Source organism: Benincasa hispida, chromosome 1 (genome assembly GCF_027475165.1).
Source record: "Benincasa hispida cultivar pf3 chromosome 1, pf3_genome.v1.1, whole genome shotgun sequence".
NCBI classification, from domain to species: domain Eukaryota; kingdom Viridiplantae; phylum Streptophyta; class Magnoliopsida; order Cucurbitales; family Cucurbitaceae; genus Benincasa; species Benincasa hispida.
In genome coordinates, this window is record NC_143478.1 from 88,001,098 (window position 1) to 88,015,748 (window position 14,651).

The 14,651-nt window shown below is 30.7% G+C and overlaps 1 protein-coding gene across 1 annotated transcript; it reads right to left on the reverse strand.

Moving 5' to 3' along the window:
- Nucleotides 1–11,452: 11,452 nt before the first annotated feature.
- LOC120068172 (uncharacterized) lies at nucleotides 11,453–12,175 on the reverse strand. The gene is made up of 2 exons (XM_039019881.2): nucleotides 11,947–12,175; nucleotides 11,453–11,859 (listed from the first exon to the last, which is right to left on the reverse strand). The coding sequence occupies exons 1-2, from the start codon at nucleotides 12,052–12,054 to the stop codon at nucleotides 11,545–11,547; spliced, it is 423 nt and encodes a 140-aa protein (XP_038875809.1). The 5' UTR covers nucleotides 12,055–12,175; the 3' UTR covers nucleotides 11,453–11,544.
- Between the last annotated feature and the right edge of the window lie 2,476 nt (nucleotides 12,176–14,651).

Consider the following 14,651-nt stretch of genomic DNA (forward strand, 5'->3'; position numbering starts at 1 on the left):
TCTTTGTTATGCTTCAATCCATGGCCTAACAATTTTATAATCTCTTTTTTTCCCTCTATTTTCTCTTATACACACTTTCCCTTCTTCCTTTTCCTCATTCTTTGATTATCTTTTTGTTACTGGTTATAATTGTTTCATGTTAACTTTTCGACCTTTATTTATTATGTTTTTGTTAGAGTTAGAAAACACACAGCGGAAGTAAAATGGATCATTAAACATTTTAATTCATTAATTTTGACTTTAAATTAAGCATGCTCATACACTAATAAGAGGGTTTCAGGACATACCACCTTCTTCAACCTCAAGTTTTTCAGCAAAAAACTATCAAATGCATGCCCGATTTCCACTTCAATCTTCTCTATTTATTGAAAGACTATCATGCAAAGAGGATTGCTACATGAATTGCACCTCATGCTTGGAAATTTGACTCAAAACAATGGTGGAAAATATGTGAGCTACTAAGTTGAAAGTGGAGAAATTCCACTTTTGGGATTTTCCATTTTCTCAATTTTGATTTTCTATATTGATTTCCAAAATAATTTTTTAAAAATGAAATCTCTATTAATTTTACAAAATTAATTCAATAATTATTTTTCTAATAAAATTAATAATAATTAATTAATTTAATAATTTAATTAATTCTAATTAATTTAATATCATATATTAAATTAATTTAACACTAATTCCACCATCATAAATCTCTATTCATGAGTTTAATATTTAAATCATATTTAAATATTAATTAATTCTTCAATTTCGTTTAATTCCAAAATAAAACGTTTTCAAATTAACTTATCACGTTACTCTAAGGCTAATCCATTTGTGAGTTAGTAGGGTGACCTCGTGAACCTACAAATCATGGGCTCTAACAATCCGAGATTAATCGGTTAAACTCTTTACACTGAAATAACCCCATTCGTTAACTACTGGGTCACTCCACTAAAGAGTTGCACTCCCCATATATTATGTCCACTCGATATAATCATGATTAGTAAGTTAACTCACCCCCGAGATTACCTCTTGTTCCTTAAGTCCCATTGATCCTCTAATGAACAATTGATTTGTGATCCGATCAAAAAACCGAGTCCTTCTTGGGCCAATGAGAGGGTGGGGTCCCTTGTTCAAAATCTGGAGTTAGTACTTAAGGGAGTAACCTTAAGCCGACACTATTGAGGCAACCCTCACCTATGCAAATATAAGAAGTTTATAGTTAGTTCAGGATTAAGGTCAAGTTACCTAAGTCATCATTTTGGAATAGTCACTCTTAAAACAGTAAACAACGTTATAAAGTAGGAATGACTTATTTCATGGTCCAATCTTGTGCAAACGTTATAAATATTTTAATAAAGGTTGTACATTATTAGTTGAGTGTGTGTTAACATGTCATTTGAATGCGGAGGCAAATTGAGATTTGGATCATAATTTGAAGGAGGACTAGTAGGAGGAAAAATAAAGAAACCATCTGAATTACCAAATTTTTGTAATAGTGAAGACTTTGTAGATCATTTTTACGATTTAAATTACTTTATTTATTGTGATTTAATTTAAAAGGTTCATCATGACATTTTTATGTATTAGTTTTGGTTATTCATTGTTTTGTTGAGTTTTAAGGAGAAATTTTCATTTTAGAATTTTGTGAAATTAACTTGGTTTTGGTTTATGTTTGGAATAATAAGGTAAATAGCAGTAATTACATCATTATTTGAAAAAAAAAATAGCAAAAGGCGGAGTAGTTTTGAATTAAAGCAAGGACATCACGTGAGTCAAATTTTTAGAAATCCTAAAATGCCTTTATCGTCTCTTTTAATTGCAGTGTAATTAATTCGACATTTGTATTAATGAGACTATAATTAATTCAACTATATATTTCAGTATACTTTCAGCACCAACTAACTTGATTATTTCAAGTGGATAATCATCCTTAAATCTCGCGATTTTAGCAATTGTTATGAATTTATGCATCAAATTTAATACTTATTTTGAATTTTCTAATCTTCTACAACAACTAATTTTAAAATCTTCATTTGAAATTTTAATTATCATATTATATTAATTATCTCAACCGAGATTTATTGTTTTTATTATACTTTCTATTAAACTTAATCAAGATTCACAGTTTTAAAATACTTTTGAACTAAATTTTAAACTTTTTTGGTTAACAATGGGCTGCAGAAATAATGTGATTAGTGTTGAATTGATATGGCAACTCTAGAGGGGTGAATAGGGTTTAATTAAACTTTTTTTTTCTAAATTAACCCAATTAAACTAATTAATACACTTTTTATAAATAATAAGAAAAATTCAATTTATGCAACAAATAAGATGACAAAAATGTGATAATTTAATTCTATCAAATTTTAGCAAATAAATAAGAACAAACTAAAACATACAATAAATTGTTTAAATTAATTGCAAAAATAAAAAGAAAAGAGTTAGAGAAGAAGACACCGTAATTTTTATAGTGATTCGGTCGACCTACTCCACTCCCCAAGCGCCTCTTAGGAATTTGAATAAAATCTTTCCGACTCTTTCCACGGATTAGAGCCCAACCGTTACACCACCGCTCCTTTTACGGGTTCAAGAGCAAACCTGATCCTTTCCACGGTTTAGGATCAAACCGTTACAAATGTTGAAATTTTTGAAGAACACAATACAACGTTCACTAGAGTGGATTTATAAGTTTAAGCACTCAACAAATTTATTCTCACAATACAATAGCACTCTCTCAAGAATAAGATGAAAAAAATTGGGAACTTAGAGAGAGCAACAATTGAACTTTTGAGTTTTGGAGGATTATGAAATGTAAAATTTGTTGGTTTAGTTGAAGAGGAAGATGGTTTATAAGAAATGGAAAATTTTTTAGAAATCACAATTAATTTGGACCATTGGATTTTAGAAAAGAAAAATCAATGGTAGAGATTTTAAACTAAATTAGTTGTTAGATACAAACAAAATATAATATTAAATTTATTTTCTTTTTAAAATTAATCCAAAAAATAAAAAACATACCATGTGTTAAAACGTTAGACACAAACATAAAATAATATTAAATTTATTTTCCTTTTAATTCATTTTCTTTTTAAAGTCAATCCAAAAATTAAAAACATACCGTGTGTAAAAAACTAGCCGTTAGACACAAACATAAAATAATATTAAATTTATTTTCCATTTAAATTTCTTTTAAATTTCAAATTTTTTTATTTTAAATCAATTCAAAAATCAAAAGTCTATCATATATTAATCTCTTAATGATCCACCATTCAACCAATATGCTGCCACATGTCTACATGCAAATGGTCTGGTTATGCTACGTCATCCACCACGGTATTTTCTCTATAGACTTGTTTCGGTCATATCGTTTTCGTTTTAGCTCCGATTTGAGCGATTCAAGAGGTGTTGGAATCGTTGTTCCGAGCTCTACGCTATTAAAATACTAAGATTTTTAGTAATTAAAAATTGAGTTTGTTATCATCAAAATATTGATTAATTAATTAATTAAAATTAATTAATTTGAGATTAAGGGCCAAAAAGCCAACAATCTCCTCTTTTTGATGATGACAAACCATTCAAGAAAAATAGCTTGAAATACATGTAAACCATATATAGCACATAATAAAATTCAACATATCACCATAAAGATCATTCTTGAAATTCACTCAAAAAATAAATTCTCCCCCTAATTAATACAATCAAAATCATAACAAATTTATAGCATATTTTTCTTAAACTTTTCCCCCTTTGGAATCATAAAAAAGAAAAATTAAGAAAAATTTAGAACTACATAAATGTTTCCCTTAAAAACATAAATATAAATTTAGCACAACTCCCCCTAAGAATGTTAACACATGCTTTCCATATCTTCCCCTATCAAAATGCCTTCTAAAAAATTTAACAAGTAAAATTATAAAACCAAGAGGCATCACAACGAATAATACCGAGCTCAAGCTTATTTTTGCAAAAGTTTTCTTCATTCAAAGGCTTGGTAAAAATATCCGCTAATTGATTATTAGAGCCTACAAATTCAAGAGTAATATTATCATTTTGTACATGCTCTCTAATAAAGTGATGCTTAATCAATATGCTTAGTCCTAGAATGATGTATAGGATTTTTAGTCAAATTAATAGCATTAGTATTATCACAAAATATAGACACATTACCAAACTTTAATCCAAAATCACAAAGAGTTTGTTTCATCCAAAGAATTTGAGCACAACAACTAGCAGCTGCAATATATTCCGCTTCGGTAGTAGATAAGGCAACCAAATTTTGCTTTTTACTAAACCAAGAAACGAAGAAACTACCAAGAAATTGACAAGTCCCACTAGTACTCTTACGGTCAAGTAAACTACCCGCAAAACCCGCATTGGAATATCCTACCAAATGAAATTCAACATTTCTAGGATACCATAAGCCTAAATCAATAGTACCAAGCAAATATTTAAAAATTCTTTTAACGGCATGTAAATGTGATTCCTTAGGATAAGATTGAAATCTAGCACAAAGACATACACTAAACATAATATCGGGTCTACTAGCGGTTAAATAAAGTAAAGATCCAATCATACCTCTATAAGTTTTTATATCCACACACTTACCTTTTTCATCCTTGTCAAGCTTATTGGATGTGGTCAAAGGAGTTTTTGCAATTTTACCTTCATTGAATTTGAACCTTTTGAGCAAATCCCTTGTGTATTTTTCTTGACTTATAAAAATACCATTCTTGAGTTGTTTGATTTGGAGTCCAAGGAAGAAGCTAAGTTCTCCCATCATACTCATCTCAAATTCACTATGCATACACTTAGAAAATTCTTCACACAAAGATGGATTAGTAGAACAAAAAATAATATCATCCACATATATTTGTACTAAAAGCATATCATATTCTTTAGTCTTAACAAAAAGAGTAGTATCAATTTTATCCATTTTAAATCTATTCTCAAGAAAGAAATTACTAAGTCTATCCTACCAAGCTCTTGGAGCTTGTTTTAAGCCATAAATATCCCTTTTCAACTTATAGACATGATTAGGAAAATCAAAACTTTCAAACCCCAGAGGTTGTTCTACATAAACTTCCTCCATGATATAACCATTTAAAAATGTACTTTTCACATCCATTTGATATAAAAATGAAATTCTTATAAGAAGCAAAAGCAAGCAACATTCTAATAGCTTCTAATCTAGCAACGGGTGAAAAGTTTCTTCATAATCTATTCCTTCCTCTTGACAATAACCTTGAGCTACAAGTCTAGCTTTATTTCTAATGATATTTTCATTTTCATCTATTTTATTTCTAAAGACCCGTTTAGTTCCAATTATAGAAGCGTGAGAGGGCCTAGGGACTAACTCCCAAACTTTATTCCTTTCAAATTGATTTAATTCTTCTTGCATAGCTAAAATCCAAAATTCATCATTTTCGGCATCTTTAAAAATTTTTGGTTCAATTTGAGAAACAAAAGCAAGATTATTAAACATATTAAGAGAGGAACAAGTTTTCATACCTTGTTCGGGATCACCAAGAATTAATTCTTTGGGATGGTAAGGAGCATACCTCTACTCTTTAGGTATGGATGAAGAACCAATTTCGTTCTTTTCGATTAAGCTCACCTCTTGCTTACTTGAAACAATTTCCTTGCCTTTATCACTAACAAGTAAATCTCCAAAATTTCCTTATAAAACATCACTATAAATAGGCTCATTAGAAATAACATTGCAAGATTCATCAAATACTACATGCATAGATTCCTCAATTACTAAAGTTCTTTTATTGAAAACTCTATAAGCTTTACTAGTAGAGGAATAGCCAAGGAAAATACCAACATCCGTCTTAGAATCAAAATTTTCAAGTTTTTCTTTGTTATTCAAAATAAAACATTTGCAACCAAAAACTTTGAAATACCCAATATTTGGAATTTTGTTATGCCAAAGTTCATAAGGAGTTTTATCCAAAGAAGGTCTAATTAAAACTCTATTTAAAACATAACAAGTGGTGTTAATGGCTTCCGCCCAAAAGTATATAGGTAAACCATACTCATGCAACATTGATCTAGCAAATTCTTGCAAAGTACGATTTTTGCTTTCAACTACACCGTTTTGTTGAGGAGTCTTGGAGCGGAGAAATTATGAGAAAAATCATTTTCTTCACAAAAAGTTTCAAAAGCATTGCTATCAAATTCTCCTCCATGACCACTCCTAATTTTAGAAATAAAAAAAACCTTTTTCATTTTGAACTCTTTTTGCAAAACTAGAAAAGCTTTTCAAAGCATCATCCTTATGTTTTATCATCAAAACCCAAGTAAATCTTGAAAAATCATCAACTATCCTTATGTTTTAGCATCAAAACCCAAGTAAATCTTGAAAAATCATCAACTATCACAAAGGTATAATAGTTCCCTCCAAAACTAGCAATTCTAAAAGGGCCAAATAAGTCCATGTGTAATAGTTGAAGGGATCTAGTTGTAGAGATTACATTTTTAGATTTGAAAGAGGACTTAGTTTGCATACCCATTTGACAAGCATCACAAACTTCGTCTTTTTCAAATTTAAATTTGGGAAGACCTCTAACCAAAGAATTCTTGAAAATATTTGAAATTAAGTGCATGCTAGCATGTCCTAGTCTTCTATGTCATAACCAAGAATCATTATGCAAAGCCGATAAACATTTATCATTAATAGGACAATCATTCAAATCAATAGTATAAACATTTTCATCTCTATTTCCAACAAATATAACTTTTCTATCACTAGCTTTTTCAATGATGCAATTCTTTTTATCAAACACATCTCTAAAGCCTTTATCACACAATTGACTAATACTAAGTAAATCATGCTTCAAACCATCAACCAAAAGTATATTTTCAATTAAAATAGAAGATTCATTACCTATACTACCTTTACCAATTATTTTACCTTTCTTGTTGTCACCAAAGGTTACAAGACCTCCATCCTTTTTGGAGAGAGAGACAAACTTGGATGGGTCTCCCGTCATGTGCCTCGAGCAACCACTATCCAAGTACCACTTGTTTTTCTTAGAGACTTTCAAACAAACCTACAAACACAAATGTTCAAGTTTGATTCTTTGGTACCCACACTTGTTGGGTCCTAGATGGTTAGCATTGACAAACTTGGGAACCCATTTCATTTTTGCATAGACATTTAAGGCATTGGATTTAGACAAGTAACAAGAATAAATTGTATGTCCAAACTTGCCACATGAGAAACAAACAACATTATGCAAAGATTTATCTCTTACAACAAATTTATGCACTCTACTTTTCTTGGAGAAATTATTCCTTGGAGCATTGTGAAACTTTTTCCTTTGAGAAAAATTTCTTCTTGGAGAAGTAGTATGAGCATATTTCAATTTAAAACACTTAGGTCTAATATGGCCTTCAACACCACGATAATGACATATAGGCACAAAGTTAGATTTAACATGCTTAGACACAACCTTAGGCATATTAAGCTTAGACGTATTATGAGATGCTTTAACAAAGATAGTTTTAGAACTTGAAGGAGTAGAACATTCATCAATATAGCCTAAACTTCTTTTATTACCAAAAGGCATGCCTACTTCAATTATCTTGTCTAATCTTTGAGCACCTATTGTCAACTTTTTAATAGATTATTTAGCCTTATCAAGTTCTTGCAAAACACTAAATTCCTTTTCTTTGAATAATTTAATCAAATTATCTTTTTCATAACTATCATGCTCAAGAAATTTAACTTTGTCAAGCAAGACATTTTTCTCATCACAATCAAAAGCATGCTTGTCACAAGAGATATTCATTTCATCAATATGCATAGCATCATGCTCATTCTCTTTTAAGCAGATAATTTCTTCAAGTAAAGACTTATTTTTACTAGATAAAACATTGTATTTCTTTTTAAGCACAACATACTTAGAACCAAGTTTTTCTAAATCATTTTACATATTTTCAAAAGTTTCAAACAATTCATTATAAGAAAGAGGTTCTAGAGTTACCTCATCATTTTGTTCATCCTCTTTGTCACTATGAGCCATGAAGCAAAAATTGGCCACTTCTTCATTATCACTCCCACTTTCTCTTTCATCGCTATCATCCCAAGTAGCTTTCATTGCTTTCTCCTTGGATTTCTTGGATGATTTGAGAAAAGGACAATCGGTTCTAATATGACCCGACTTCTTGCATTCATAGCATATTACCTCATCCTTTTTGCTCTTTTCACCTTTTGACTCTTTTTGGTTGGAGAAATGCTTCTTGAATTGCTTATTTCTCTTGATGAAGTTCTTATACTTACGTGAAAGATAGACAACATCATCTTCATCAAGGTCATCTTCATCTTGGGAGCCAACTTCTAAAGAGATGGTCTTTAAAGCTATACTATTTTCTTTCTTTTTCTTCTCATCCTCCATATTTTTCTTGATCTTTATCTCATGCGTCAACAACGAGACCATGAGTTCATCAATGGAGAGAGATTTGAGATCCTTTGCGTCTTGAATGGCGGTGACTTTAGGCTCCCATTGTTTAGGCAAAGACCACAATAACTTCTTTATCTTCTCAAGATTTGAGTACCTTTTCCCATGTCCTTCTAAAGCATTGACAATGTTAGTAAATCTAATAAACATATCGGAAATAACTTCATTTTCATCAATTTTAAACATTTCATATTGATGAACTAACATGTCAATCTTTGTTTCTTTTACTTGACTAGTTCCTTCATGAGTAATTTCTAATTTATCCCATATCTCTTTAGTGGTTTTGCAAATAGACACTCCATTATACTCAACTTCATTCAAAACACAAAATAAGTAATTAATAGCTTTGGCATTTAAAGATCATGCTTTCTTTTCATTTATTGACCATTCTTCCTTAGGTTTTATAGTGTTAACACCATCAACATCTTTTGTTGGAATTTTAAAACCTTCCTCAACAATATCCCATAGATCATAATCAATAGAAAGCAAGAAAAATCTCATTCTATTTTTCCAATAACTATAATTAGTACCATTAAAGAAATGAGGCTTTGTAATAGATTGACTATCGATAAAAGGGATAAAACCTAAAGTTGTCATAGCTAAAAAACAATTAAGTTTATCAAGAAATAAATATTTCAAGAAGAGCAACCTGCTCTGATACCAATTGTTGGATCGATATGGAACCCTAGAGGGGTGATAAGGTTTAATTAAACTTTTTTTTTCTAAATTAACCCAATTAAACTAATCAGTACACTTTTTATAAATAATAAGAAAAATTCAATTTATGCAATAAATAAGATGACAAAAATGTGATAATTTAATTCTATCAAATTTTAGCAAATAAATAATGAACAAACTAAAACATACAATAAATTACTTAAATTAATTGCAAAAATAAAAAGGAAATAGTTAGAGAAGAAGACACTGTAATTTTTATAGTAGTTCAGTCAAACTCGACCTACTTCACTCCCCAAGTGCCTCTTGAGAATTTGAATAAAATCTTTCCGACTCTTTCTACGCATTAGAGCCCAACCGTTACACCACCGCTCCTTTTACGGGTTCAAGAGCCAACCCAATCCTTTCCACGGTTTAGGATCAAACCGTTACAAATGTTGGAATTTTTTAAAAACACAATACAACTTTCACTAGAGTGGATTTACAAGTTTAAACATTCAACAAATTTATCCTCACAATACAATAACACTCTCTCAAGAATAAGATGAAAAAAATTGGGAACTTAGAGAGGGCAACAATGGAACTTTTGAGTTTTGGAGGATTATGAAATGTAAAATTTGCTGGTTTAAAATTTGGAGAGGAAGATAGTTTATATAGAGATGAAAAATTTTTTAGAAACCACAATTAATTTGGACCATTGGATTTTGGAAAAGAAAAATCAATGGTAGAGATTTTAAACTAAATTAGTCGTTAGATACAAACAAAATATAATATTAAATTTATTTTCTTTTGAAATTCATTTTCTTTTTAAAATTAATCCAAAAAAAAAAATATATATATATATCATGTGTCAAAAACTAGTTAGACACAAACATAAAATAATATTAAATTCATTTTCCTTTTAATTCATTTTTAATAAAAAAACATACCGTAAAAAACTAGCCGTACACGAACATAAAATAATATTAAATTTATTTATCCAAAAATCAAAAGTCCATCATATAATCTCTTAATGATCCACCATTCAACCAATATGCTGCAACATGTCTACATGCAAATGGTCTGGTTATGTCACGTCATCCACCACGGTATTTTCTCTATAGACTTGTTTCGGTCATATTGTCTTCGTTGAGGTGTTGGAATCGTTGTTCTGAGCTCTACGCTATGGACATATTAAAACACTAATTAAAAATTGAGTTTGTTATCATCAAAACATTGATTAATTAATTAATTTCAGATTAAGGGCCAAAAAGCCAACAATTAGAATCGTGGAAGACAAAGATGTTAAATCCTAATGTGATTAGAATCATGGAAGATAATTGACGACACAGTTTAATATACTTTCTATTAAACTTAATCAAGATTCACAGTTTTAAAATACTTTTGAACATTATATTTATTATCCTTTTATTTCAAACATAAATTTTAAACCTCTTGTCAATCTAATCCAATTTAAGAATTTTCTAACTGTTGAATGTATTATTTTTTTGGTTAACAATGTATCAGGATAGCTGCAGAAATAATGTGATTAGAATCTCTTCTTTCCAAAGTGATTTCATCAGAAAATTAGAGATAGTGATTCTATTCACGACCGCATCATTGTTGGTGGGTACAGTGATTAGAGCCTAGGCAACTGATAATTAATTTGTAATTACGAATATTTCTTAATAAGTCAATTTCAATCTCATTTATATGGCGAGGGTAGTTTAGACTTTTATAAATTCATTTATTTTTTATTTTTTTTATTTATTTTACCATTTTTGTGAATGAAATGATGTTAAAATACGCTATTCTTCCCATTAGCCCTTTCTATCATGTAAAAGCCCAATGGGCCTCTAGGTTTGTAGTATTTTTTACTTCCCTTACTTATTGTAAAATAGTTGAAGACCCTAACACAAGTCTCTACCATCTTCTCTCAACTTTCTCAAGAGTTTTCATTATTATTTGTGTGTCCATGGTGCTACCATGCATCCAGATGAGGTGGAGGTTTTGATGTGTTGTTCTAAGTGACATGGTGCTTCTCTTATAGGAATGCATGAGGGCTCTTATCCCTTGGGTCTCTTTTATTGAGTTGTATGTGATTTTTTTCTCGTGTTTGGTTGTTGACTTTGTTTATGTTGCTTATGATGCTTTGTTTTTGTGATGGTTGTTCGTGCCTTAACCTCAAGTTGTGGTTCCTTCTCTCTTTTAGCAAAATGTGAAGGGTGGAGACCGGAGAGTAACGAGAAGAAAACATACATGTTTGTTACATAATTAGAACAATTAAAGCTAATCAAAATGATCAGGATGAATAATATATATAATCAAGAAATGTTGGCTGGTTTGGAGAAATGAATAGAAAGATAGATGGAATTGATATGGATATATGGATGAGTTGAATATATATAAAAATAAAGAAATAAAAAAGTATGGGTTAGATGGCTACATCAACGGGTGCCATGGTTTTGTGTTCAGAGGTTGGAGTTGGAGTGGCATCTGATTTGGCAGCGTCGGCACTAGTCGTCCTAGGGTGGCCCTCCTTGGTCTGGATGTTGTCCTCTGATTCTTTGGCAATGGCTTCGACCTTTTCGACATGTGTAAGCTCGGGAGTAGTCGATTTATGATAATTAGGAACTCCAGGGGCAGGCTCGGGCTCAACATCTCCACCAGCTTCGTCCTGTTTAGGTTCGTTGGACTCGGACAGGTCCACCAATGTAGTTGATGCACTCTCACCTCCATCATTATTTCCCTAAAGCAAAGCATAATAGTTATGATGTGAATATAATATATATTAGACTGATCATAATGGTCGTACATTTTAATTAAATTAATTTACCTGGGAAATGGTCTCAGCTGCCTGGGGTTGGGGCTTGTCTGTGGGTGTGGCAGGAACCTCGTTTGGGTGGAGATCCATACCCTTGGGTTTGCTCGCACAACCTCCCATTGTGGAAAAATAAAGTTGGTTGGGACTGATGCGAGCCTGGTGGAGGTGGGAGATTAAAACCAATTTACACACACGAACTCAAAAGATCTCAAGATATTGATGCGATGAGAATGATCAGGACAAGGGATGAGAAAGGGTGGGGGCATGGGTTTATAGTGGGATCACCTCCTCACTTTTAGGACAATTTGTTAGCTTTTGGATCCACAACCACACATTTCCTCCCTTAAATATCAATATTTGTTAAAGTAGACGTCTCGATTGCTATTACATTTTTATCCATGCTTGTTTGGACCAATTTTCTCTCTTAGTTATTTTTTTTTTGCTAAAATTAAAGTATGTCTCTATTCTTAGATCGAGATCTTTCATATTTATGATTCAAATCACACTTATAAACACATAAAAAAATATATTGTCATTCAAATGTATCAACATTATTAGATTGCAATTCTCTATATCTATCTATAATCTACATGATTACACCTATATATGGAAGGATACACTCATTCCATCTAAATAGTTGTAAGAAACGACAAAATAGTCCTTTTACAAAATTTCTAAAAGCAAAATGGATGTATGTAAATCCTTATAGTTTCCTTTTAATCTATAGCATAGATTGACACACTACATATGATTTTGTTGTTGGGGACCGGGGTTGCTTCCCCTCTTCTTCCTTCCATTTCGTATGGTACTCATTGTTGGATTATCTCAAATATCAAATTATAATAAGGATAAATTGCAAAAACCATCAATGAAGTGTGATGGTAGTTGTAATTACACCCTCAAACTTTTCATTATAAAAATTGGGCCCCTAAATTTCTATAAGTGTTAAAATTGAACCTTCAAACTTACCATAATTGTAGAAATTAGACCCACAAATGATAAAAATTGAACTCCTAAACTTATACAAATGTTATAATTTATATAATTATGTAAGTTTGAATGTCCAACTTGACCCAAATTTAACATTTATATAAGTTTGAGGACTCATTTTTTAAAATTAAAAGTTTAAGGGTACAATTGCAACCACTACCATACTTTAGATGTGGTTTTTGTGATTTACCTAATAATAAAGATCAACAGTGCAATTAATTATATTTAATGTGTTTAAAATTCATATTTTATGTATATTTATACATTTTTAAAATCGAATCTCCAATCACATTTTGTCAGTACAACAAACAAAAAGGGAAAGAAACTTAAGAACACTAACAGATCCAAGTAGGGCTAGGAGCTCGTGCCCCCTCATATTTCACTTTTTACATTTTTAATATAAAATTTAAGCATTCTTTAATAATATATTTTAAATAATTCAACATTTTTAACAAAATCTGTTTGGTAGACTAGTGGTAGAGGGGACACAATTCTTTTAAAGTTATTTTCGGATTTACATTATTCATGCATATATTTATTTTAATTAATTTCAGAGTTAAAGCTATAAGATAATTTTTTTGTCTAAAAAATATACGTATCATACCATTCATGAATAAGTTTAAAATTCTTCTCAACCTTTTTAGTTTTTGTACTTTTAATTTATATTATAAATCTTAATACTTTTATAGAAATACTCGCAAAAATCAATTTAGGAGAAATGCTCGCAGATCCTGATCTAAGAACTAAACTTTTTAATGTAATTATAATATTCAAGATCAAGTTTGTAGAAAATATTTACAAAAAAAAGTTCTTGTCAGCCTCATCAAGATTTTTTTTAAAAAAAAACATTTTTATAATTTTTTTTATTAGATAGTGCTCCCGATATAAAATTCATAGATCTGTCACTGGTTAAGAACAAAGTAAATAAAAAAATAACAGGATTCTGCCTATGAAGGATTGTAACACCCAAGCCCTCACAAGATTCCTTAGGTTAAGAGATGAACTTAGACTTGAAGCCTTGGAAGGAAAAAATTTGACTAAATATCTAAACTATGCCTTGGAAGAAGTAATAGTACTTAGGAAAACTTCTAAGTGTTGGAGACATAGCAGATTGGAGTCAGAATTTTGGCTAAGTGTCCAAACTATGCTATGAGAATAAGAGTTGAATCCATAACATAGAAAAGAATGGAGAATTGGCTAAGTGTTAATAGAGGGATTCAACTCATAGCATAGTTGAGGAAGTAAGTCATAGCATAGGTGAAAAAGTCGTAGCATAGTTGATAAAGTCATAGCATAGTAAGTGAAATCATAGCATAGTTAAGAAAGTACAACTCATTGTATAGTTGGGTAGAAATCCAAGGCATACCATGTTGGGCGCATGGTAGATGCATCCTAAGGAAAACTTTGGACAATTTTAGATGCATAGAGGATGTTGGGAACTATGTTATGAGAAGAAGAAACTACGCTATGGGAAGAAGGCACTGTCACACCCCCTCCCAAATTACCCTCATAATCCGAAAGAGAATATGACGACAACAATTACTAACCCTTTGTGGAACTTACTGCCTAGTGACATCCTTAACCTGCTTAGAAACCCCTGGAAATACTATTTAACATTCAATAAGCTTTAAGATCTTAGAACAACTCCAACAACCTCCAGGGTTCAACAACATCATAATTACATTATACATACAGAACATACAGTTCAGTGGATCCCAACACTTAAC

Excerpts from the sequence above, each read along its gene's own strand:
- LOC120068172 (XM_039019881.2), bottom strand. The coding sequence starts at position 12,054 with ATGGGAGGTTGTGCGAGCAAACCCAAGGGTATGGATCTCCACCCAAAC. Across the intron at positions 11,860-11,946 it reads CAGCTGAGACCATTTCCCAG|GGAAATAATGATGGAGGTGA; the intron begins GTAAATTAATTT and ends GCTTTGCTTTAG.